Here is a 26,528-nt window from a genome sequence, read left to right as displayed (position 1 = left end):
TCTACAAATAAGACGTGGGGAACTGGGGGGGGGGGGGGGCAGGGAGTGGTATCTGTCCGCCAGGAGGCTTCACAGGGTTCTGCTCAGTTTTAGGTTCATTTCGTCTTAGGAATGGAACCTTGATGCCAAGTAATGCTGGTGGAATCCCAGCATCCAGATGCCTCTAGTCTAAAAAATTAATTTCAGGAGGGAAGAAAAGTTTCAGTCAGGCAGTGTCTGGCACAAACACCTTCAATACATGATGTATGAAAATCAACTGAAATGTTCTATTGCTTCTGCGTTTATAGGCTTAAGTCTCTGGTTTTCAGGGTAATAGCTCATAAAAACAGGCAAATTGTTGAAAACAAACAACAATCTCGATGGCCCCTTTTAATTCTTTTAGACACACAAAAAGTCTATGTTAGCCTTTAGCCCTATCTCCCATCACTCTAATATTTCTCTAGATTTTCCAAGAACTAAAATACACACACATAGCACACATACAGTTCACCTTAAGGCCTGGCAACCATCGAAATCTAAGGCGCAGAAGCAATGCACAGCAGGTAGAAGGTAATTTTGCTCCAAAGTTCATTTTCCTCCCTCCTCACTGATGTTAACTCCACATTAGAGTTTGAAACTACAACCAGAAGAATGAAAGTCAAGGTGCCAAAACTCCAGTGTTGGCTTATATATGGTTTATCAAGCCTTTAAGTATTAGAAGAACAAAGTAACTCATTTTTCATATTCTTAAGTTTAACCACAACCTAACATAGGGCACTGATAAGATGGGGATAAGTGAACAGATTTGAGATACAAGAAAAGTAAAACCTGTAAGATTTGGGAAGTGATTGGATCTATGGAAGAAAAAGACATCGAAGTTTATTTTCTCGGAGCTCCCGTCATGGCGCAGTGGTTAACAAATCCAACTAGGAACATGAGGTTGCGGGTTCGATCCCTGGCCTTGCTCAGTGGGTCGAGGATCCAGCGTTGCCGTGAGCTGTGGTGTGGGTTGCAGTCGTGGCTCGGATCCCACGCTGCTGTGGCTCAGGCGTAAGCTGGTGGCTGCGGCTCCCATTGGACCCCTAGCCTGGGAATCTTCATATGCTGCCGGAGCGGCCCTAGAAAAGACATAAAAACCCAAAACAAAAAAAGTTTACTTTTCTCTTTTTTTGGTCTTACTAGGGCTGTACTCGTGGCACATGGAGGTTCCCAGGTTAGGGGTCCAATGGGAGCTGTAGCTGATGGCCTATACCACAGTCACTCCAACACAGGATCTGAGCTTGTCTGCAACCTACACCACAGCACGTGGCAATGCTGGATCCTTAACTCACTGATCAAGGCCAGGAATCAAACCCCGTGTCCTCATGGATACTATTCGGGTTCGTTCACCACTGAGCCACGATAGGAACTCCAGTTAATTCTCATTTTTTATCAGGTACGATGGTGTGGTGATTACACCTACCACTTCCTGAGCAAAGATCTGGGTTAAAGTTGTAGAAGTATGGGAGTTCCTGTTGTGGCGCAGTGGTTAACGAATCTGACTAGGAACCATGAGGTTGCGGGTTCGATCCCTGCCTTGCTCAGTGGGTTAAGGATCCGGCGTTGCCGAGAGCTCAGATCCCGCATTGCTGTGGCTCTGGTGTAGGCCAGCATCTAGAGCTTCAATTAGACCCCTAGCCTGGGAATCTCCATATGCCGTCGGAGCGGCCCCTAGAATAGACAAAAAAGACAAAAAAAAAGTTGTAGAAGTATATGAAGTAGTAAGTAAGCACAAGAAGAGATAACATAAGACCATTACAGTAAGACCAGAGCTACTGAAGAATACAATTGCTACTCTTGAGAAACTCCTCTCAAAAGTTTAAATCATATCAAGGGAATGCAAAAATGTCAGGTAACAACATGAAACATAAAAAATGTTCTAAGACTATTGAGGTCTTTGATGGAAAATACCATGGCAAAATGCAGGTAATTTTTCTAAATAAAAACTATCAAGACATAGTAAAAGTGACAGTTATAAACAAGGCTAACTGCTTCTTGAAGTCAGCTGACTTCTGTGGCAGCTTAACACCTTCTCAGCAGTAGGGTCTTCCAGGACTTTAGGTGGACAAAACATCTCAGAAGAAAGCCAGTCAGGAGTTCCCCTCGTGGCTCAGTGGTTAACGAATCTGACTAGGAACCATGAGGTTGCGGGTTCGATCCCTGCCTTGCTCAGTGGGTTAAGGATCCGGCGTTGCCGAGAGCTCGGATCCCGAATGCTGTGGCTCTGGTGTAGGCCAGCATCTAGAGCTTCGATTAGACCCCTAGCCTGGGGATCTCCATATGCCGTCGGAGCGGCCCTAGAATAGACAAAAAAGACAAAAAAAAGTTGTAGAAGTATATGAAGTAGTAAGTAAGCACAAGAAGAGATAACATAAGACCATTACAGTAAGACCAGAGCTACTGAAGAATACAACTGCTACTCTTGAGAAACTCCTCTCAAAAGTTTAAATCATACCAAGGGAATGCAAAAATGTTGTCAGGTAACAACATAAAACAAAAAATGTTCTAAGACTATTGAGGTCTTTGATGGAAAATACCATGGCAAAATGCAGGTAATTTTTCTAAATAAAAACTATCAAGACGTAGTAAAAGTGACAGTTATAAACAAGGCTAACTGCTTCTTGAAGTCAGCTGACTTCTGTGGCAGCTTAACACCTTCTCAGCAGTAGGGTCTTCCAGGACTTTAGGTGGACAAAACATCTCAGAAGAAAGCCAGTCAGGAGTGCCCGTCGTGGCTCAGTGGTTAATGAACTTGACTGGTATCCATGAGGACACGGGTTCAATCCCTGGCCTTGTTCAGTGTGTTAAGGATCTGGTGTTGCTGTGAGCTGTGGTGTAGGTTGCAGATGCGGCTCGGATCCTGCTGTAGGATACAGCTCTGATTTGACCCCTAGCCTGGGAACTTCCATATGCCCTGGGTGTGACCCTAAAAAGAAAAAAAAAAAAAAAAAAAAAAAAGCCACTGAGTGTAATCACCAAAGGTGTCCTGAACTGGGAATAAACAAACACTGGGTGTGTTCATGTACCAGTCTATCACCAACTCATTTTCTAAGTGTGGGCAGGGGTTATACACACATCTGTGGGCACTTAAATATAGCATGCAAAGCTCCCTGAAGGCGTCTGAGTGGGAAGTGGGCCAGCATTTGTATTTAGTAGAGCTAAAAAGCGAAGGTATGAATCACAAATGTTTAAAAGGAGACACTGAGACAAAAACCTAGACACTATTCAGCCAAACACTTCCCAGGTGTAAAGTAGCTTCTAGTATTCCTTTCATAAAACAATGGTATCTCTAAAACTGAAATGATTGTCTTAGTTTTAGGTCATTATGCAATTTCTCCAGCACTGCCTCCCTTCAGATTCCAAGCAGACATGTCCAGAGGAAGAAAAGTGCTTTTTGTCCAGTTCACCGGTGCATCTTCAGTGCATAGTACATGGTATTGACATCGAGGCAAAAAATTCATAATTCCCAGCATATAATAAGCTGGACTGCTATAGAGAGCAAATTCAGTGACCATCTGAGCGTGCCACCCCATGTGCAACTTCTTATATTTACAAACTGGAGTTTCGGTTTTATAAACCAGACTCATGAACGTAGTAGCTAACTTGGGTCCAAGCACAAGCTGAACCTAAAAGGACAACAGGACCCTAAACTTTAGTAAATCTATCAAGAAAAATCACATTGTGGCTTCAGCCCTAGAGGCAAATAGCCACATGGTTCAAGAAATAGAGGCACATCTAATTTCTGAAGGGTCTTCCCCCTTCTAACTCTTCTGACACTGCAGAGGTAGGTGAGTAGAACACAAACTAGCAAGTACTTCTTGGCTGTTACTACTCTACATATTCTAGTAAAGAATATTGTGACATCAAGTCCTACTCATAAAAGTTTCCTATAATGAGATTCTTTGGAGGCAAGGGAGGAAACCTATCTTATTTCAAAATGTTTCTCTAAGTCTTGTCTGAAAAGGCACACTTCCCAGTCAACAGATTTTCACTTTTCATTAGAAACCCATATCCATTTCCAGAGTTCCCGTCGTGGCTCAGTGGAAATGAATCGGACTAGTATCCATGAGGACAAAGGTTTGATCCCTGGCCTCACTCAGTGGATTAAGGATCCAGCATTGTCGTGAGCTATGGTGTAGGCTCAGATCTGGCGTTGCTATGGCTGTGGTGTAGGCCAGAGGCTACAGCTCCTATGTGACCTCTAGCCTGGGAACCTCCATAGGCTGTGGGTGCTGTCCTAAAAAGACCAAACAAACAAAAAAACACCAAGAGACTAGGTTTTTTCCAAATATTTTTTATTTACCACATTCTTCACAGAGGCAATATTTTGCCCTTCTGTGTGCATGTTTGCTTTTTAAAGTTTAAAAAACTGTGAAGTTAATGCTAATACAGTATGACCTAAACAAACTGATGATAGCAGCAATCTGATGAAGATACAGGAGGTGGGAAGGATAAGAATGTAGGGAAAGGGCAAACAAGAATGAATTAGGAAAAAAGGTCGTTAATTAGAAAGTAAAATTTATAATAATTTCAGACTCCTGTGACTTCTCTGTAGCGTTCAGAACACTATGAATTCAATGGACCTGCTGGAAAGGTACTGCCACAGGAAGGAAGCTGTTGCTCTGGCCCAAATGGCAGAGCCTTGGCTAAGGCTTGAGTTCTCCTCCCACTGGGCAAGTGTCAGGTTTGCACATGGGAATTCAAATTGCATCCCTAAGCAACTGGGTGCAGTAAACTGCCCCAGGTTTCAAAGTTATTTAAAACCAAGTATACCTATCACTTCACTAAAACAAACAAAAGAACACCACAAAGCATGGTCAAGTATCTGCTAGCTTAAAGGCTAAACTCCACTGGGAAGGGTATGTTGACAACAAAAATGTGAATGTCATAATGTAGATATGAGGAAAGCATTTTAAAAAAAAAAGCAGTATAGAAACAAGTTACAGATGTTTTAAAAAGCCTTCATATTTTATAGGGGAAAAAGGAAATGTTATTAAGAATTTAGTAAATTATATAGATTGGACAGCCTCCCTACTAGCATAAGACGATCAATTTTATCTATTGATTTCCAAACTGGGCATTAAATTTAGGGTGGGAGGAGTTCCCATCGTGGCTCAGTGGTTAATGAATCCGACTAGGAACCATGAGGTTTGATCCCTGGCTTCGCTCAATGGGTTAAGGATCTGGCTTTGCCGTGAGCTGTGGTGTAGGTTGCAGATGCGGCTACAGCTCCGATTAGACCCCTAGCCTGGGAACCTCCATATGCCATGGGAATGGCTCTAGAAGAGGCAAAAAAAAAAAAAAAAAAAAAAGAATTCCATTCTCTCACCTCAATAGATTGGCTTATTCATAACCAGATCTTAGACCAATCTGTTCTTCTCTGCTCGCTCATTGTATTTAAAGCCTTTTTTGCTTTGTTTTATTTTTGGCCACAACTGCAGCATGTGGAAGTTCCCAGGGATCAAACCTGCACCACAGTATCAACCTGAGCCCCTGCAGTGACAACACCAGATCCTTAACCCACCAGACCACAAGGGAATTTTTCAGTTCTCTCATTGTATTAATAACGTACTTATAAATTCAAATCATTGATTGATTTTAATTTTTAATAAAAGTGCTAGAAACAATGAGCTGTATTAAAGCAGTCTTATTTGGAGGTTATTCCATGACAATTATAATAACCACTATACAGATAATCAGTGCTTGGGAACAGTAAGGTATACTTGAGGTATGCTTTTGTCTGCCGAGGTTTTTGGACATACCTAACTAAACTCAACTGGGCCAAAGGTATGGTGACTAGCTGGGTTCCTGCAGTACAAATTAACTTGTGATTATTAAGAAACTCTACTTACCTTCTTGTGAGATTCAAACTGACTTTGAAAACAATTTGAAAGAGAGTTCCCAAAACTTTATGGATAGCAGCAGGGCTGCTAGAATACCAAGATAGCTTCTCAAGTAGGCGCCTCCCGATAACAGTAATATGTTGGGTAATTCATAAGTCTCACTTCTTTGGATGGAAAGTTGACCTTCTTGGCCTCCAACAGCCTTTCCACAGCTCAATCTTTACAAGCATAATCACACATCATCCAAACAACCAAAGTAATTCCCACACACCGTACTGTGTGTTATAGGCATCTTATAACATGGGAACACTACACAATAAAGTATGTTTTCTTGGAAATGGTTATATTTGGTTGCACCTAAGGTAAGCTCCATTAAAAGTCTAACAACGGAGCAAAGGCAGAAGCCAGCTTCTGGATCTTTTATATTCCCTTTAATAATAATGGTGGTGGGGATTACTACTTATATGCCTGCAAAATAATTCAAGTCAGGATTTATTAGACACTGAAGTAACTGTACCAAAGGTTACTTCTAAAAAACGTCAAAGAAGTTATTACCCTAAAGTTGAAACAAAAAGTTATCTTCCACCTAAGTTCCATGATAAAATAACTTAGACAATTGACTGCACAAGTTCTTTTTAAAAAATTACTTTGGAAGTTATAAGAGGAAACATTTTTCTTCATTCTGTGCCACTTCTTTCTTCTTCCCTTTCTACTTAGGTTCCCCGTAATATATAACATTACTGACGCAAACTCAAATTCAAGGTGAAAGGGATAATGTTGCTTCGCAAAGATCATGACATTTACTGTACAGCAAAAGAAGGTAAAAACTGAATAGAGCTAAACTTAAAAAAAAATACAAATTAGGATGTGTAACAAGATTATCTTTGGAAAAATAGGTATTTTCTCTCTTTCTACTAGAAACAGCAAAACATTCCACATTATTTTCTTTCCCAGCTGAATGGTTCATTAGCATACATTTCAACAGTGTAATGAAAAAATTTCTAAGCCAGAGGTATTTAAATGATTTCTTCATCAGTGTTTTGGCTAAAGGCAGTGGCCAAGAAAACATGATATTTCTGTCTCTAATTAGATGGAGTCATGAAACAAAACAGAATCACCGAGGCTTAAGCTGATGTGATCCAGCAAAAATCTGTCATTACATCAGCTATGAGACAGCTGTAAAAAATTAAGAACTGTACAAGCGTCCAGTCAACTTCTAATAGCTCAGTTGCAGATGGCCTAGGAGTGGAGTGAGCCATTTGGAAGGTGTGGCGTGGTCCAAAAAATACAGATAACTTCAGTAATAGCTGGAAACAGATGCTGGCCTCAAATCAGGCAGGATACCCAATCTTCAGCGTCAAGGATGGAACCAAAGTCCAAGCTTCTAAAACACGTAGCGGCAAGTCCAGGTACGTGGCCGGATATAATCCAGAAATGTAGGCTTCAAGGGGAAAAAACATAGTGGAAGAGCGGTTTGTGTGTGTGCACTGTATGCACGAGCTATGAGGCGGACAGAGGCTGTTAGTGTTGCACACTGCACAGCTCCCAAATCCCCACCCGCATTTCAGGAACATTTAAGCTACAAGCAGCTGACTGAGTCAAATGATGGTCACCATTTTTATCTATGGTTATGGATTTACTAACTCTACTAACTGCACAGACTCCTGACCAAATTCCAAATCGGCACTACCTTTTTTCTGGTCTCGCATTTTATTTATTTATCTTAAAAGCAGGGCTTAGCCCTATTTTTAGCAGCTCAAAATCCATATGGTGGTAGGTTCGGGATGCTAATATATACATCTTACTACAATACAAGGTTTAAAATTACTGAATTACCTAAATGAGGAACAGAAGAAATACAACCAAAGTTCAGAAATAGAAAAGACACTGGAACAAGAATTTGAAAAAGCTTTATGGATGATCTTGTATCCAAATAGGATTTTGATAAAATAAAACCTGACAGGAGTTCCCATCATGGCTCAGGGGTTAACAAATCCGACTAGGAACCATGAGGTTTCGGGTTCGATCCCTAGCCTTGCTCAGTGAGTTCAGGATTCAGCGTTGCCATGAGCTGTGGTGTAGATCACAGACGAGGCTCGGATCCCACATTGCTGGGCTCTGGCGTAGGCTGGAGGCTACAGCTCCAATTCGACCCCTGGCCTGGGAATCTCCACTAGCCGCACATGCAGCCCTAGAAAAAGACAAAAAATAAATAAAATAAATAAAAATAAAACCTGACAGGTAATATTTGAGTGCAGAGAGTGGAGTGACCAGAGTCAGAGTTCAGAACAGTTAGTTCAAGAGCACCAAGGGAGTCACAGGAAATAAGGAAGGGGCGTTAGGGCAGGCACCAAAAAATCAGGGTAGACAGTGGGAGAAGCTGTGGGAAAGAAATTGATTCATCTGATTAGAAAGTATCTTATAGGTACCTGCAAGAAATACCCAGGTAGATATATCAAGAAGGCCCACTCCTGGAGTTCCCGTCATGGCTCAGTGGTTAACCAATCTGATTAGCATCCATGAGGATGCAGGTTTAATCTCTGGCCTTGCTCAGCAGGTTAAGCATCTGGCGTTGCTGTGACCTTTCATGTACGTTGCAGATGTGGCTTGGATCTTGCATTGCCGTGGCTGTGATGTAGGCAGCAGCTATAACTCCGATGTGACCCTAGCCTGGGAACCTCCACATGCTTTGGGTGTGACCCTAAAAAGCAAAAAAACAAAAAAACAAACAACAACAACAAAAAAATAAGAAGGGCCGTCCCCACACACTGTAATATTTAGGAGTTATCCATAAGCAGCTGAAGGCTATAGCTTGAAGAATGAGACTCTTACGAAACTACAAAAGAGCCAACAACAACAGAAGAATCAAGGTAAATGGGTTCTTAGGCACGTGAGTCTAGCTGGACGTTTTTATAAAAAGGAAGAAGAAAAAACAGATTATTTGGGGCTGGGAGTGAATACATAGGCCACTGAGACAACCCTGGAGGAGACCTCCATTTTCAGTACACAGGAGCTCAAGAAAAACCAGTAAAAGAAAAAAAGACGTGAACCAAGAACGAGGAGAGCTCAATGGGAAGAAAATCAAAGAAACGCTCAAGGACAGCGCAGCAATATTAGATTCTAAGTCAATGCTTTTACTCCACATTTCTCTCCCCTTCATATTAATTCATCATAATGCCCCCTACGCCTCCTGTTAACACTGCCCCCCAACCCTCCCAACCAGGGGACAAATTGGTTACTTTTCTACTCCAGCCTGGCTGATGACTCACATTTTTCAGGGGGCAGTGCTGCCGTGCATACCACTCTTGAGAATAAAAGCACAGGAGGACGGCAACGCCAGCAAAAAGGGAAGTCCACATCAGAATGTTCCAAATCGGCCTTTTCCGACTATCATTGACGATGAAATTGAAAGCCACTAAAGTAAGGAAGATAACAAAAAAATTACCGTCATCAAAACACAACCTACCAGGAGGTGAAGGTTCTCAGATATCTGCTATAAATAATTGCTTAATTATCACAACAGCGTCAACTGTGTATATACAGGTTTGATTCTGGCTACTGGTTCTATAAACAAAAAATAGTAATAAAGCTTCAGCATTGAAATGTATTAATCAGTGATTATTTGGAAATCAGACAGTATTCAGAACAGGTGAAAACATATTTCATGGAATCATTCATGTTCTAATTGTCCCTCTCCACTCCATGAAAAAAAAGGTTAGGTTTTTTGTTTTTTTCAGGAGGTGAACAGTGACAGAGTCTAAGAATGACAAAGTTTTATTTTTTTTGTCTTTTTGCCATTTCTTGAGCCGCTCCTGCTGCATGTGGAGGTTCCCCGGGCTAGGGGTTGAATTGGAGCTACAGCCACTGGCCTACGCCAGAGCCACAGCAACTCAGGATCTGAACCGAGTCTGCAACCTACACCACAGCTCACGGCAACGCCGGATCCTTAACCCACTCACCGAGGCCAGGGATCAAACCCGAAACCTCATGGTTCCTAGTTGGATTCGTTAACCACTGAGCCACAACGGGAACTCCAATTATTTGTAGTTTTTATCAGCTATCACATCACTGATACCAATAGTCTTCAAGGGGTTATTCATTCCCTGCATCAAAGTGTAAGCACCTGGCCACAAAACTGTGCATAATCACTCAAAATTGATGGCCTTACCATCTAATAAACAAACACTGCCTCAAAATGGTATTACTGTTTATCATCTAGTTTTCTACATCAATCTTCTGTTTTATTTTCTAAATTTCTCTCTTTTTTTTGGGGGGGGGGGTTGTCTATGGCATGCATTAGCTTGATGCGGGATTTCAGTTCCCAGGCCAGGGACTGAACCTGGGCTGCAGTGGTAAAAGTGCCAAGTCCTAACTAGATCACCAGGGACCCCCACTAAATTTCACTTTTAGTGTCATATTCCATATTCATGAGATGTCAAGATACTTACTTCCAAAGAACATGAACAGCACAAAGAGCACTGGATAGAAAAAATTCAAGCAAACAGCCAAGGCATATTCGTGCACTACAGCAGACACAGCAAAGACAGCAAACATGGCAGCTGGTTTGAACTTCTTTGTGAAAAACTAGGATAAAAGGAAAATATTAAAAAGCAATTTTAAAAATGTAATTAAACATGAGCTACAAAAGTCTTACAATTAATACACACTAAAGGCACCTATTTAATTCTACTCATATTTGATTTTCTACGTCTACTCCTTAAATTAATCCTAACCTACTAAAATAATTACCAAAAAAAAAATCCTTAAAAATCATTATTTTACTAAAATAAGGCATTTCGAAACCATTAATGTTGGAAGATTGGGCATATTTTCAAAAACATTAATAACTTCTATGTGTAACTCACTATGGTTGATTAAAAAAAAAAGAAAAGAAAATGGTGGGTTTTTTTTGTCTTTTGTCTTTTGTGGCATTTGGAGATTCCCAGGCTAAGGATCTAACCGGAGCTGTGCTACTAGCCTACGCCAGAGCCACAGCAACGCCAGATCTGAGCCACGTCTGTGACCTACACCATAGCTCACGCCAACATGGGATCTTTAACCCACTGAGTGAGGCCAGGGATCGAACCCGCAACCTAATGGTTCCTAGTCAGATTTGTTTCCACTGAGCCACAATGGGAACTTCAAAACACAATTTTCATTTATAAATGGACACATCAAATCTTAACCTTTAGAGCAACACTGAATGGTAGACCGGGCAGGTATCATTTTTACAGGTAACAAAACTAAGATGTGAAACCACAGTTATAAATGAAACAACGTTCGAGTACCAGTGCTATCTGCACCATAACCGGCTGTCACTGAGCCAGAGTGCCCTTACCTAAGAATTGAAACCTACAATCCAGACATGCCGCCTTAAACAACCACGAGCCTCGAGATCACATTTTCCGTCAGTCTGAATACATTCTGCTCTAAAGAATGTCTTGAAGACATCTGTCAATCTATACTGAACAGTTGTAAATTCAAACATAGGTAGTTTCTCCACTTCTAACAGAGGAACAAAAATAAAAAACAAAAGAAAAAAGCAAATAACAAAACAAAAAGAACAAAAAAAAGCAAATAAAATTTAAAAAAGCAAATAAAAAACAAAAATATAAAACAAAAGAAAAAAGCAAATAACAAAACAAAACAAAAAGTAAATAACAAAAGAAAAAAGCAAATAAAACAAAAGGAAGATTATTTGTTGACAATGAGGTTCAAAAAAACTTTTTTTTCATTACTGGTGGATCTGTTCAACTTCTTCAAATGCCTCCGTGCATTACTTTCTAATTATGTAAAATAAAAGTCAGGGTAAAACACATGGCATTAGTCCTAGTAACTGTATCCTGGTCTCTAAGCAGTACTATTCAAAGCAGAAGGTTTCTCTGACATAAATGACTCACAAGAGGATTTTTTTGTTTTCTTTCCTCTGTTAGGGCCGCACCTGCGGCACGTGGAGGTTCCCAGGTCAGGGGTCAATTCGGAGCTATAGCCAATCTATGCCACAACCACCAAAACACGCGATCCAAGCTGCCTCTGCGACTTACACCACAGCTCACGTCAATGCCAGACCCTTAACCCACTGATAGAGGCCAGGGATCGAACCTGCAACTTCATGGTTCCTAGTTGGATTCGTTTCTGCTGCGCGATGACAGCAACACCTCACGAGAGAACTGAGAACAACTAAATTTAACTTCTTCCAGCTGCACGATACTAATACTTTCCAGAAAAGAATCTCCGTTTCTTGAACACCACCAGCTAAATCTTGCTGCTTACCCAGAGAAAGTCCTTGTAAGCATAGTAATACAGCCAGTCATGGACCACAACATTCCAGGTCCTGTAATAGTTAGCATACGATGTGGAGTTCCACCAATCCTGAGTTAAAAAGCAAAGGTATAAAACCATATATAAACAGAACCAAAGCAAAACCCCCAAAGAATATATGTACATATTTGCAGTATTTGTTATGATAAATTGTTATACACTGACATCAGAAAAATCTTAAAATGCATTTTGGTTACTAGTGTTCAATGTGACATTAATTCTATGTATGATCAAGTTCCCTGGTGTTTTTTTTGTTTTTTTCAATGGCTACACCCACAGCGTATGGAAGTTCCTGGCCCAGGGACTGAAACCAAGGCAGAACTGCTGCCCATGCTGCCGCTGCAACAATGCCAGATCCTTTAAGCCACTGTGACAGGCTGGAGGTCAAACCCACACCTCCACAGCAATCTGAGCCAATGCAGTTGGATTCTTTTTTTTTCTTTTTTCTTTTTTTAGGGCCACACTTGCATTATATGGAATTTCCCGGGCTAGGGGTCAAATCCGAGCTGCAGCTGCTGGCCTACACCACAGCCACAGCAACCCGGATCTGAGCCGCATCTGCACCTATGCCACAGCTTTCAGCAACGCTGGCTCCTCAACCCACTAGGCAAGGCCAGAGATCCTGAAGGCACTATGTCAGGTTCTTAACCTGCTGAGCCACAAGGGAACTCCTGTTCAACAAGCTTAAACTGAATAAATCTGCTGAGATCATTACTACAGCATCAGATGGGCAATTTCAAATTAATTAAAAGTTAGCAACATCTCAGAATGCCCTCACGACACAGGTTTTCTTGCTGTAATCACCAAAACAGGATCCAGAAGGAATCAAATGTGTTACTAATAAGGGAGCAAATATCAGAGGTAGAAGAAAAGACAAGATGGTGCCAATTATATCAGTAATACAATTTCAGACTTAATTCTGGTAAACCTGTGGGGATAAAAATGATTTCACAATGCTTACATTAAAAAGCTAGTAACCAACAATGCTCAAATACTTAACAATAAGGTCACAAATAAAAGAAAGATGAGTCCGAGCACACATTACCTTATAAAACATCCTGTCACCAAAGCGTAACATCTCAGCAAAGGCATTGAGCCAGCAGTGCAAAAAGGCAAAAAAACTAAGAAACAGTATCAGCGCAGCTAAAAATAAGACGAATAAATATTAAGAGTCTTTCCAAACAGCTCACATGCCAATCAGTTCATTATCTGTCACCATTTGCTTAGCTGGAATTAGTCTACAAAATAAGTTATTATTCCAGCTTACTCATTCCAGAAATAGTGAAATTGTAACATTAATTATTTCAATCTTATAAAGAAATAACTTCCAATAGGTTTTACAGATGGCAAATGACCCAACCTACTTTTAACAGAAATGCCTAGATATGTGGCTTAACTTGGTATGAAAAGCCCTTAAAAATCTGCCCTTCATCCATTCCTCTAAACCAGGGGTTTAAAACTGGGGGCGATTTTGCCCCATGGGAGACTTGAAAATTCTGGAGACATTTTTGATTTTCGTAATTCAAAATAGCCTTGTGCTATGGTTATCTTGTTATTAGAGGCCAGGAAGTGGCTAATACCATACGATGCACAAGACAGCCTCCCAAAACAAAGAATCATCCAGCCCAGAATGTCAACAGCGACAAGGTGAACTAATTGCTGCCTCTCCTCGCAGGGTTGTGGACACCATCCATGGCTGGACTTCTGCCATTCGAAATAAAATACTCCAAGCCTTTGAACCCATCCCACTGCCTGAAAACAACTTTCCACCGTCTCTCTGCCAGGCAATCACCTCTCTGTTTTTCTTTTCTTTTCCTTTTTTTTTTTTTTTTTTTTTTTTTTTTGTCTTTTTGCCATTTCTAGGGCCTCTTCTGCAGCATATGGAGGTTCCCAGGCTAGGGGTCTAATCGGAGCTGTAGCCGCCAGCCTACACCTCAGGCATAGCAACACAGAATCTGAGCTGTGTCTGCAACCTATACCACAGCTCACGGCAACGCCGGATCCTTAAGCCGCTGAGCAAGGCCAGGGATCGAACCCACAACCTCATGGTTCCTAGTCGGATTCGTTAACCACAGAGCCACGATGGGAACTCCGTCCTCTGTTTTTCAAGACACAATGTTACATGTCATCTCCAGCAGGAGACAAAGTTCATCAGCACTTTAGTAGATATCATACTATATTGTAAAACATCCATTCACATGCCCATCTCTTTTATTTACTTATTTATTCCAAAAAATGTGTAAGATAATAAAGGACACGGTGACTGGCTCACTGGCGCTAAGACACAATCCTGGATCGTCAGAAACTTGCAGCACAGTTAGAAAGACACATGTATGTAACATACATTCTATCAGAGGAAGAGAAAAAAGAACTTATCAGAGTAAATCCTGAGAGGCCATGAGGGAGGATGCCTAGAAGTCTGGGAGAGAGGGTAAGGAAGAGAGACCATGGCAGGACAGCAAACAATACCAACATTTAATGGGTAGAGAAAAGAGAAAGACTAAGTAAAGGAAACTGTACATGTAATTAAACTGCAAGCTTCTAGAGAATAAAGAATATGTCTGTCTGGTTCACTGCTATGACCCCGGCACCTGGCACAGGTAATCAGGTATCTCTAGAAAAAAAGAACAGAATGAATGAAGTTAGGAGACTGGGGTATGGCCAGAAAGGCAGAAAAGGAAGAGAGTGGCAAGAGAGATTTCAAAATGTGGTCAACAGCATCGAAGGTGTCGTGGAGATCAGAGTTTGATCAAACAGAGCTACACCAACTACTGGAAGAGATTAGTGAGTTTAATAAGGGCCATTTCAAGAGCCTGGTCCGATCAGGAGCAAGACAATGATGACGGAAGAGTGAATGGGATGATAAAGCATAAATGTGGACTATCTACTGTCAGAGAAAGCAAAACTTGAGTGGAAGGCAGAAGATGAATGGGAAAATAGGCCAGAGACCAGAAGTACGTGAGATAGATGGAAAGAGGCCAAAGATGGGTAGAGATGCGTTGTAGAGTTTATAGCGAAAAGCAGGTAAATCAAAGGTGCTCACATGCAACAGCTTTCTGTCTTCCTTGCAATTCTACAAATGGCCAACTGAACCAGTACCCATGTTACCTGGCAAGATGGAGTTAAATATACACAAGACCAGAACACGAGCGCTGAAGGGCTCCTGTCTGATATTCCGAAACAAGGGCGTGCAGAGTCTTTCAAAGACGTAGTACACGTAAAAAAAGCAACCAAAAACCTGGAACATAACAAAGATAATTAGATTAATGATGGCTTGACAGGGGAAGATGAAAAGTGATTTTTACCTTCCAAAGAAGATTCACATGTGACCCATAAACAAAAGTTGACATAGATACTCCACTGAACACTAGTAAGCAACTACAATCCTTCAAAGATGGTACTCAAGCCCAATTTCTACCATACCTATTCCCAATCCTTTACCAAAGGGTATTTTTAACAGATCAGACTCTGGAATCTGCTTTTCCTGCTACATAAAACACATAATAAAAGAACCAACTTCATAAATGGGTATTTGATTAACAAGGGATTTTTTTTTTCCCCTGTCCGTATCTGAGGTATGAGGAAGTTCCCAGGCCAGGGACTGAATCTGTGCCACATCAACAACCCAAGCCGCTATAGTAACACAGGATTTTAAAATGGGATTTTCTTAGAGTACCCTGGTAGCATAGCGGTTAAGGATTCAGCATCATCACTGCTGTGGCTTGGGTTCGATCCCTGGCCTGGGAACTTCTGAATGTCTAGAGCACGGCCAAAAAAAACAAGGGGAACTTCTTCAAATATATAATTCTAATAAGGGGCTGGAGAAGTGTTAGATCACATCCACACAGATATATACCCAAAAACAAAAGAAAAAAAGTAGAAAGGGGGATTTTATTTCTTTGTTTATTTATTTTGCTTTTTAGGGCCACACCCACAGCATATGGAGGTTCCCAGGCTAGGGGTCAAATCGGAGCCAGAGCTGCCAGCCTACACCACAGCCACAGCAACAGCAGATCTGAGCTGTGTCTGCTCACAGCAATGCCAGATCCTTAACCCTCTGAGCAAGACCAGGGATCGAACCTGAAACCTCATGGTTCCTAGCTGGATTTGTTTCCACTGCACCACAATGGGAACTCCAGACAGGGGCAAATTAATGTAGATGCATACATTATTTTAATTAAAATAAATGATTTTATTGTACAAAATTACTTTTGATGTGTTGGTAAAGCAAATACATTTACTGTACAGGGAATAGTTTTATCTTTTTAGAGCACACAGAAGTTCCCAGGCTAGGGGTTGAATTGGAGCTGGAGCTAGAGCCTATACCACAGCCAGATCTAAGCCACATCTGCAACCTATGCTGTAGCTTGTGGCAGCAACAGGTCCCTAACCCAATGAGCGAGGCCAGGGGTTGAACCCACATCCTCAGGGACACTACATCAGGTTCTTAACCCACTGAGCCACAATGGGAACTCTTGTACTGGGAATAGTTTAAAGACTTCAGTAACAGTTCTAGAGCTCCCTGCAGACATGAATTTGCCAATACCTTAAAGAGATTAAATTATTATTATATTCAAACACCCATTCCCCACCAACAAGCAACCATTAGGCAGTTAAAAACAAATTTACCTGTGCAAACTGCATAATCACATAACCCCATCTTACAGTGGGAGTTCTGAAAAGGAAGAAACAAAATTAACTTTTCTAAATAAAGACATGAACTTAAAGAAAAATCTTCATAGAGCACTATACTCAATATATTTTAATAACCTATAAGGGAAAAGAATCTGAAAATATATATATATATAACTGAATCACTCTGCTGTACACTTGAAAACAAACAGAACATTGTAAATCAACTACACTTCAATTAAAAAATAATTTTTTTTAAAAAAGGGGAGAAATCATCACAATATTTTCCCATACATAACAACTTTTTTTTTTTTTTGTGGTCTTTTTGCCATTTCTTGGGCCATTCCTGTGGCATATGGAGGGTCCCAGGCTAGGGGTCTAATCAGAGCTGTAGCCACCAGTCTACACCACAGCCACAGCAATGCAGGATCCGAGCCGCATCTGCAACCTACCCCACAGCTCACGGCAATGCTGGATCCTTAACCCACTAAGCAAGGCCAGGGACCGAACCTGCAACCTCATGGTTCCCAGTTGGATTCATTAACCACTGCGCCATGACAGGAACTCCAACAACATCATTTTTAACACAGGAAATATTTGTATAATACTGCCAGAAATTACTAATATCAAATCTGATTGCTAGAATCACAATTTGGGGTTTGCCATGCCAGCAGAAAAATTCAAACCCCCACTATCTGCTCTGTAGCCCTACATGAATGAACTGGTACCTGTCTACCTACCTCGCCCCACCCATGGCACACTGCTGATGCTGCCCCATTTCTACTTCACAGGGCCTTTACCTGGGATAGTTGTCACGGTAGATTAGGGTAGGAGCGAACAAGAAGTACAAGTACTGGTTGACTGTGGGGACTGGAACAGAGCCTGGAAAAGGAAAACTATACTCAGACTGAAGGCGCTTTCTGCAAAACTGAAAGGGGAAAAATAAGCACAGGATAGGGAAGACAAAAAACTGCATCTCTTAGCTCACAGTGTTTCTTTCTGATCTCCCAAAATGATGACTTCTTATTCCTAAATTAATTGAACATTACCAATCCCTGTAAACTAAGTTATTCCTGTGACTTAGAGAAAACGTTCAGAGTTTGAGGCAGCAAATTAAGAAGGGTATATAACGAGTCTACTAACATTCTATAAAATAATGCCAAGTTGCACGAATCAAACGATCAATGCTTTTAAACCTCTTACAAAAAACAGGAACAATGAGGAAACAAAGTCTTCCAAATCAATACAGATCGTGTGTGTGTGTGTGTGTGTGTGTGTGTGTGTGTGTGTGTGTGTATTCCCCCTCCCAACAGGTTTTGTGGGGTTTTTTTTTTTCAGATCCCATATATTTAAAATCAAACATGTATTATTTCAAAGGCTGAAATATTCTATGAACAATCCTTTGACTTATAGAACTACATACGTGATTTCTCTTTGGCTGAGTTGAGTACCCGAGGCACATTCTCTCGGACAAATGAATGAGCCTTCATTATCAAACGAATCTACAAAGGAAGGAGGAAAAAAGATGAATTTTCTATCATTGCCTTGTCTCCTATAAGCAACCACTGAACAGCACTCGATTATAATCACATAACGAACTTGTGAAATTCGTATATACCAACACAAACTCGCTTTTATGAACTAACGCAAATGTAAAACTCTAAAGAAGGACATGTCCTTATTACTCAAATTATCTTGCCTCTAACAGCACCATCAATTACAGGCATGTTACAAATTAAGAAATTAAAAAAGGCGGAGTTCCCGTTGTGGCTCAGTGGTTAACAAATCCAACTAGGAACCATGAGGTTGCGGGTTTGATCCCTGGCCTTGCTCAGTGGGTTAAGGATCCGGCAATGCTGTGAGCTGTGGTGTAGGTTGCAGATGCAGCCCAGATCTAGCATTGCTGTGGCTGAGGCATAGGCTGGCGGCTACAGCTCTGATTAGACCCCTAGCCTGGGAACCTCCGTATGCCATGGGTGTGGCCATAGAAAAGGCAAAAAAGACCAAAATAAAGAAATTAAAAGGCTGTTCAAGGAAATTGTTCTTTCCATCAGTCAGAGTATTACAGACAGCCAACGTAAGTCAGAAAATTTTGAAGGGCATATTAACAAAACAAACCTTTGTGGTGTTTTGTTTTTTTTATCTTTTTTTAGGGCCGCAACTACAGCACGTGGAAGTTTCCAGGCTAGGGGTTAAATTGGAGCTGCAGCTACCAGCCTATGCCTCAGCCACAGCAAGCCAGATCTGAGCCATGTCTGTGACCTACGAGACAGTTCACGGCAATGCCAGATCCTTAATCCACTGAGCGAGGCCAGTGATTGAACCCACACCCTCATGGATACTAGTCGGGTTCACTACCACTGAGCCACAACAGGAACTCCCCAAAATAAATCTTTTAGACAGTTATATGACAAAACAATGAGTCTGACACTACAAAAGTCAAGGTGTTCTTTTTGTTTGTTCTTTTTTCGGTCCCTGCCCTTGCTCAGTGGGTTAACGATCTGGCGTTGCCGTGAGCTGTGGTGTAGGTTGCAGACGCGGCTCGGATCCTGCATTGCTGTGGCTCTGGTGTAGGCCGGCGGCTGCAGCTCTGATTAGACCCCTAGCCTGGGAACCTCCATATGCTGTGGGAGCAGCCCAAAGAAATAGCAAAAAGACCAAAAAGACCAAAAAAAAAAAAAAAAAAATTTATAGATAATGGCATGAAGGGCTAGATATGAAAACTACACACAACAAAAATAACAGAATTTTGGGAGATCCCGTTGTGGCGCAGTAGTTAACGAATCCAACTAGGAACCATGAGGTTGCACATTCGATCCCTGCCCTTGCTCATTGGGTTAAGGATCCGTCATTGCCGTGAGCTGTGGTGTAGGTCGAAGGCACGGCTCAGATACCGCATTGCTGTGGCTCTGATGTAGGCCAGTGGCTACAGCTCTGATTAGATCCCTACCCTGGGAACCTCCATATGCCGCTGGAGCGGCCGTAGAAAAGGCAAAAAGCCAAAAAAAAAAAACCAGAATTTTTACTATCATCATTATTATTGTTATTAACCAGGCATAGCATTGCACTGGGCAACACTCGAAACCTTACCTGTTCGCATATAACAATGCAGCGGGAAGCTGGTGGCAGTGTATATGCTAAGACAACATAAAGTGGCCCCAAGCCCAGAACTCCAACCTGGAAGACCACAAAAAGGAAGCAATGGAAGACAGAATAGACCAGCGGATGAGAACTCCTGTCATAGCCTCTGGCCCAGCGTTGAAACAGGAAGTAGGGAACTGTCAGGGTGCATAAGAACATGGTGCACCATGTCCACATGGCAACAGTCAGTTTGCCAAAAGCGTAAGACATGAGATTGAACTCCAGCACCAGCCTGGGGAGAAAAAGCACAGAGAAAGAACACGGACGTGGATTTTTAATCTGCATTTGATTCGTCAAGTGAAAAACTTTTCAGACCTGAAACTCTCACGCCGGGGAAATACAACAACACTCATACACTGAAATCATGGCTATAACAGTTGTGTTCCTAAGCCTCAGTGGCACGTCTTAGCTATTTTCCAAAAGCCCCAGGATGATAGGGTCTTTAAACATAAGATACCTAAAAGAACCTAAAATAAGACCCTAAACGTCACAAAGATTAAGTTATCATATTCACACATTGTCAACTCGAAAATATGACAAAGTTATTGTTTAAAATATTCATGTAAACCAAGTATAATGGAAAAAATAAAAATTAAAAAAATGAAATATTCCAATAGTGAGGGGAAAGGCTGGGGAGAGGGATGGATTGGGGGTTGGGACCAACATATGCACACAGTTACCCATGGAATGGATGGTCAAAGAGTCCTGCTTATGGCACAGGGCACTCTACTCAATATTCTGTGATAACCTATATGGGAAAACAATCTGAAAAAGAATGGATATGTGTATACCTACAACTGAACCACTGTTGTTCAGTAGAAATTAACACAACATTGAAAAGCAACTCTACTTCATTTTTAGCTGCCCTCTGATTCTTTATATTAAAGTGACCTATAAACTACTGATATGGTCCATTAAAACGGAACAGTTTAAAAATAAAAGTAAAGTAAAATTTACAAAATAAAAGCAGTTAAAATAAAACTCATATTCTTTTTAGTTGCACTTTTCAGGAGAGAGAAAGCTGACCTTCAAATCAGCTGCTCGGGGATTTGTCTGAAGCAAATTTAACCAAATCACCTTTTGCCACAATTTAAATACAGTGAAAACTCCCAACACCCCATGGATCAACTGCGCAGAGATCCCTTTTCTTTGTCTTACCTTCCTTCATCAATGTAATCTACTACAAGTGTGCTGAGGATGAAGAGAATGAGGAGGGCAATGAACATGTGATATATTGTTCTGATGTGGTCCACCTCTAACAGCTCACTGTAAATGTAGTTCAAATAAGATTAAGAGAAATTTAATATTAAAACACCACACATGAAAGACTTTACTGTTAAAGCAGTTGAGAAGATGTTTAAAAGTCCATGCTCCAAAAACATGTCAAACAGTCAACTCAGAATATTACGGGAGTTCCCGTCGTGGCGCAGTGGTTAACGAATCCGACTAGGAACCATGAGGTTGCGGGTTCGGTCCCTGCCCTTGCTCAGTGGGTTAACGATCTGGCATTGCCGTGAGCTGTGGTGTAGGTTGCAGACAAGGCTCGGATCCCGCGTTGCTGTGGCTCTGGCGTAGGCCAGTGGCTACAGCTCTGATTCAACCCCTAGCCTGGGAACCTCCATATGCCGCGGGAGCGGCCCAAGAAATAGCAACAACAACAACAACAACAACAACAAAAGACAAAAAGACAAAAAAAAAAAAAAAAAGAATATTACGAATGAGTATCAGTGTTCAAATGAATAAATGACTGAGTAAATGAGCTATTCAGCGAGCAGGTGAAAAGAAATATCCATTCCTACTCAAAAAGCTTTTAATTTTCAGTTTGCAAATGAGGTTACCACAATTAATTGACACTGCCTTTTTTTTTTTTCCCCATAAAATCCCAACAATTAGGGTTCTAAAATAAGGAAATCTGAGAAGACTATCAAGTCTCTAAACTGGCTCACCAAAGAGATGAAACAATGTATATATCAAGAAGGCTGCAGAGTTCCTGTCGTGGCTGAGCGGTTTGCGAATCGGACTAGTATCCACGAGGACTCCAGTTTGATCCCTGGCCCTGCTCAGTGGGTTAAGAATCTGGCATTGCCAGGAGCTGTGGTGTATGTCGCAGACGCAGCTCAGATCCTAAGTTGCTGTGGCCATCAGCTATAGCTCCTATTTGACCCCTAGCCTGGGAACCTCCCTATGCCTCAGATGTGGCCCTAATAAGACCAAAAAAAAAAAAAAAAAAAAAAAAAAAGAGGGCTGCAGCACCAAAACTCTCTAAGTGGTTCATCTAATGAGTAGCTCTTTGGTAACCAGTTCTCTCCAGCATAAATTGAAGGAATTTATCAGAGAACCAGTAACCATTCTTAACTCTAACTCCTCCTTTGACCTTAGATACAGAACCCCAAAATCAGAAAGAAATAGGATCTGAATGACTGAACAAAAGATCACAAAGGAGAAGCAAATGTACCAAATGAAGTATCAAAACAAATAGATTATATGAATACAGAGAAAGCTGGTTAAAAACGGTCATAGATTACACAGTAATTCTAACAATCAGAAGGTTTTTGTTTTTCGTTTTTGTTTTTTTTTTATGGCTATGCTGGCAGGATATCAAAGTTTTTTGGGCTAAGGGTTGAATTAGAGCTGCAGCTGCAGTCTACACCACAGCCACAATAACACCAGATCCAAGGAGCATCTGCAACCTACGATGTAGCTTGTGATAATGCTGGATCCTTAACCCACTGAGTGAGGCCAGGGGTTGAATCTGTATCCTCATGGACATTGTGTCGAGTTATCACCCCGCTGAGCCATAACAGGAATTCCCAGGTAGTTTGATTTTTTAAAAATTCAAACAGATAATGAACAAAAGCAACTATAAATACTCACTCTAAGAGAGATCGCCTTATAACAAAAATCTTTCCATGTTCTGGAGGTGCTCGCAGATCTCTGGGGAAAACACAAAAATTACCACAAAATACGAGGATTTCAAATATTACAAGAAATTTAAACCTATGGTTAAGAGAAGGAATATAACCAACTACAGCTTATAATTATCTTCTCACTATGACCCAGATACTGTGTCAAGGGTTTTGTGCATGTCATCTCACTCACTCCTTCTGAACAATGCTATGATATGAGTCAGCTATGTCTGATTAGGAAGGAAGAGATATTCACAAACCTAACCAGAGGAGCATTTGAAGTTGCTCAGCCTGTGGGGAAATGAATTCATTCCTGGCATCACAGGCTGATGACACTTCCTTCTCTCAACACCCCTAAGGACAAGCCTCCAGCCACACTTTACTCCAGTTCACTGGATCAATACTGTTATTGATAGTATCTCCCCTTCAAAACTGCATCGATGCTTATCATACCCTCCCCTAAGCCCTTCCAATCACCCTCAACAGCCTCCTGACCTAAAAGGCTGACTTCGGTTATTAAAACCTCCCATTTTAACATCTAATGTTATCACCTTCTTTCGGGCTTCTTGCAGTACCACTTGCACCTCAGCCGGCTATTCTGGTCAAAACTGTCCTCCAGAACAGCAGAGACTGACAGAGACCACAGAGGCATAACCCCAGGGAACCACAGAGCAAATGGCAAATTAGCACAGAGTGGCCTTTGACAGCCTTCCCTCTACTGCTCTGAATAACTGACCAATTTAAAAAACAGGTACTAATTGGAGTTCCCATCATGGCTCAGTGGTTAGCGAATCCGACTAGGAACCATGAGGTTTTGGGTTCGATCCCTGGCCTTGCCCAGTGGGTTAAGGATCCGGCATTGCCGTGAGCTGTGGTGTAGGTGCAGACGCGACTTGGATCCTGTGTTGCTGTGGCTCTGGTGAAGGCCGGCAGCTACAGCTCCGATTAGACCCCTAGTCCGGGAACCTCCATATGCCACAGAAGCAACCCAAGAAATGGCAAAAAGACAATATACTAATCATACTGTACTTTAATGCAAGTAGTATATGGAGTATGACAGAGAGGGAAGAGGCAGTATAACCAGAGTAAAGAGCATGGACTCTGGAGCCAGACTCTGGGCTCAAACCCTTGCTGTGCCATCTTGCGCAACTTTTAACTGCTCTCTGCTTCAGATTCCTAATCTGTAATTTGCAGACAGAGGATCTGCCTCATAGGGTCATTTTTTGGTTTAAATGCAAAACACTCAGCAAGTGTTGGCTGTTATAAGACAGCACAGTCATACATGAGGTATGCATGTTTGTAATAATTCACATGTTAAGACGAAGAAACACACTCTTCAAGTGGTTAAAATAATTTTTGCCCAAGGCAATACACGGCTAAGAAAAAGTGGTGCTAGGATGTGAACTCAGGCATTTTTAGTGCAGTCCATAGTCTGACCACTGATCTATGCTGGAGTAAGTGGGTGCATTAAGAAAGAAAGGAATACTCAGAGTTCCCGTCATGGCGCAGCGGAACCGAATCCGACTATGCATCATGAGGTTTTGGGTTCGATCCCTGGCCTCGCTCAGTGGGTTAAGGATCCAGTGTTGCCGTGAGCTGTGGCGTAGGTCACAGACTCGGCTTGGATCTGGCATGACTGTGGCGTAGGCCAGAGGCTACCACTCTGATTCGACCCTTAGCCTGGGAACATCCATATGCTGCAGCAAAAAAAAAAAAAGAGAGAAAGGAATACTCATACTTACTTCGCCCTGTGGTTGTTCTCTCCTTCAAGGACAGAAAAGGATGTGACAGCACAGCCACCATTGTCTAATGAGGCAGATTTTTCAATGAGATTGGTCACAAAGTCATCAAAGTGACTGCCAACTTCCTTCATAAAAAAGGGCTTCAATTCCTAGAATTTTAAAACAAACACGGGAAAACGTTAGGAGCGAACCAGCTTACGGTTATTAACAATTTTCTAAAGGGTTCCCTGAAACGGAGCTGGATCAAAAGGAGTGCATGTTAAGTGAATTCTCAAGAGTGAAAACAGAAAAGATTATTCTATAGCTGACCTGTAGTTTCAGTAAACGCTACTGAAAAAGCAACATGATGATTTGTCTTTTCAAAATTCTACACCCTTTTAGGCATAATCAAAGTAATCACCTACTAAACGAACTCCAGGAGTTCCTGTCGTGGCTCAGTGGTTAACGAATCCTACTAGGAACCATGAGGTTGCAGGTTCAATCCCTGCCCTTGCTCAGTGGGTTAAGGACCTGGCATTGCCGTGAGTTGTGGTGTAGGCTGCAGACGTGGCTCGGATCCCGCGTTGCTGTGGCTCTGGCGTAGGCTGGTGGCTACAGCACCAATTGGACCCCTAGCCTGGGAACCTCCATATGCCCCATGTGTGGCCCCAGAAATGACAAAAAGACATAAATAAATAAATAATAAATAAATAAATAAACTCCAACAAATGATACAGAAAAACGAAACAACGGAACCGCTAAACATGAGAGTCTATTTTTTTCTCTTCAGTTTTTTATCTGGAAAACAAAATAAAAATCATTAATACGTCACCATGACATAATTTTAAGTCCCCTTTCTTAGCCCCAAGTATCCAGTGTTTATATTCCAAGTAATGTCATTTTTGTATGATACCAACATTTTTACAGCTATTTTTTTTTGTCACTTCCAAGGCATGCAGAACTTCCCAGGCCAGGAATTGAACCCAAGCCACAGCAGTGACAATGCCAAACCCTTAAACTGCTAGGCCACCCAGGGAATTCCAATTTTTAACATTTCTTTAAAAACATTTTTTGAAAAGTATAAAGCAGAAAAAATATATATACTTCTAAAAATTATATTAGGCCACCTCATGGATGCTCAAATTGCAAATTTGGGGTTGTTTTGGTTTTGGTTTTTTAGGGCCACACCTGCAGCATATGGAATTACCTAGGCTAGGGCTCTAATCAGACCTGCAGCTGCCAGCCTATAGCACAGCCACAACAACTTGGGATCTGAGGCATGTCGCGACCAACACTACAGCTCACAGCAATGCCAGATCCTTAACCCACTGTGCAAGGTCAGGGATCAAAGCCCCATCCTTGTCAATACTAGGTGGGTTCTTAACCCACTGAGCCACAATGGGAAATCTGTAAATCTGGGTATTTTTTAATCGGCAAGACTTCTCTACACAAAGGAAAACGAAGTGTTACTTTTTTTACTTATTAATTTTTCAAGGAAAAAACATGCTCTTTCCTCTAACAATATTATTTGGATTGAACCTAAAACATATGAAGTTATATCTTTTCTGGATTCTGGTTTTTCTTTTTTTGTTTATTTACCTACTTAGGCTGTACTTGCAGCATGTAAAAGTTCAGAGGCCATGGAAAGAACCCAAGCCACAGCACAGACTACGCTGGATCCTAACGCACTGAGCCACTAGGGAACTCCTGGATTCTGTTTCAACATGAGTTTGACCAAGTCCTTTAAAAGTAAAGCCTAAAAAGGAGTTCCCCTCGTGGCCTAGCGGTTAGGAAGCCAACTAGGATCCATGAGGATTTGGGTTCAATCCCTGGCCTTGCTCAGTGGGTTCAAGATCTGGTGCTATTGTGAGCTGTGATGTAGGTTGCAGATGTGGCTCAGATACGGTGTTGCTGTGGCTGTGGTGTAGACCAGCACCTGTAGCTCT

The 26,528-nt window shown here is 41.5% G+C and overlaps 1 protein-coding gene across 2 annotated transcripts in view; it reads right to left on the bottom strand.

Moving 5' to 3' along the window:
• Nucleotides 1-5,597: 5,597 nt before the first annotated feature.
• SOAT1 (sterol O-acyltransferase 1) overlaps nt 5,598-26,528 on the bottom strand; it is a 67,871-nt gene continuing 46,940 nt past the window's right edge. For both annotated transcript variants that reach the window (XM_003357556.6, XM_021063736.2), the window contains exons 4-16: nt 24,604-24,752; nt 22,830-22,889; nt 21,114-21,221; nt 19,905-20,187; nt 18,238-18,316; nt 17,615-17,696; nt 16,812-16,857; nt 15,291-15,420; nt 13,228-13,325; nt 12,135-12,233; nt 10,310-10,445; nt 9,131-9,276; nt 5,598-7,302 (exon numbers count right to left, since the gene is read on the bottom strand). In XM_003357556.6, the coding sequence (XP_003357604.3) occupies nt 7,246-7,302; nt 9,131-9,276; nt 10,310-10,445; nt 12,135-12,233; nt 13,228-13,325; nt 15,291-15,420; nt 16,812-16,857; nt 17,615-17,696; nt 18,238-18,316; nt 19,905-20,187; nt 21,114-21,221; nt 22,830-22,889; nt 24,604-24,752 (1,473 nt within the window). In that variant the 3' untranslated portion in view covers nt 5,598-7,245. The remainder of the gene's footprint in view (nt 7,303-9,130; nt 9,277-10,309; nt 10,446-12,134; nt 12,234-13,227; nt 13,326-15,290; nt 15,421-16,811; nt 16,858-17,614; nt 17,697-18,237; nt 18,317-19,904; nt 20,188-21,113; nt 21,222-22,829; nt 22,890-24,603; nt 24,753-26,528) is intronic.

The sequence above is a fragment of the Sus scrofa genome, chromosome 9, assembly GCF_054392235.1.
Source record: "Sus scrofa isolate SSC_HxYL_T2T_F1_AM1 chromosome 9, Sscrofa_HxYL_maternal_Yorkshire_Landrace_v2.0, whole genome shotgun sequence".
NCBI lineage: Eukaryota > Metazoa > Chordata > Mammalia > Artiodactyla > Suidae > Sus > Sus scrofa.
Note: the sequence above shows the minus strand (reverse complement) of the source record. Positions and strands in the feature narration are given on the sequence as shown.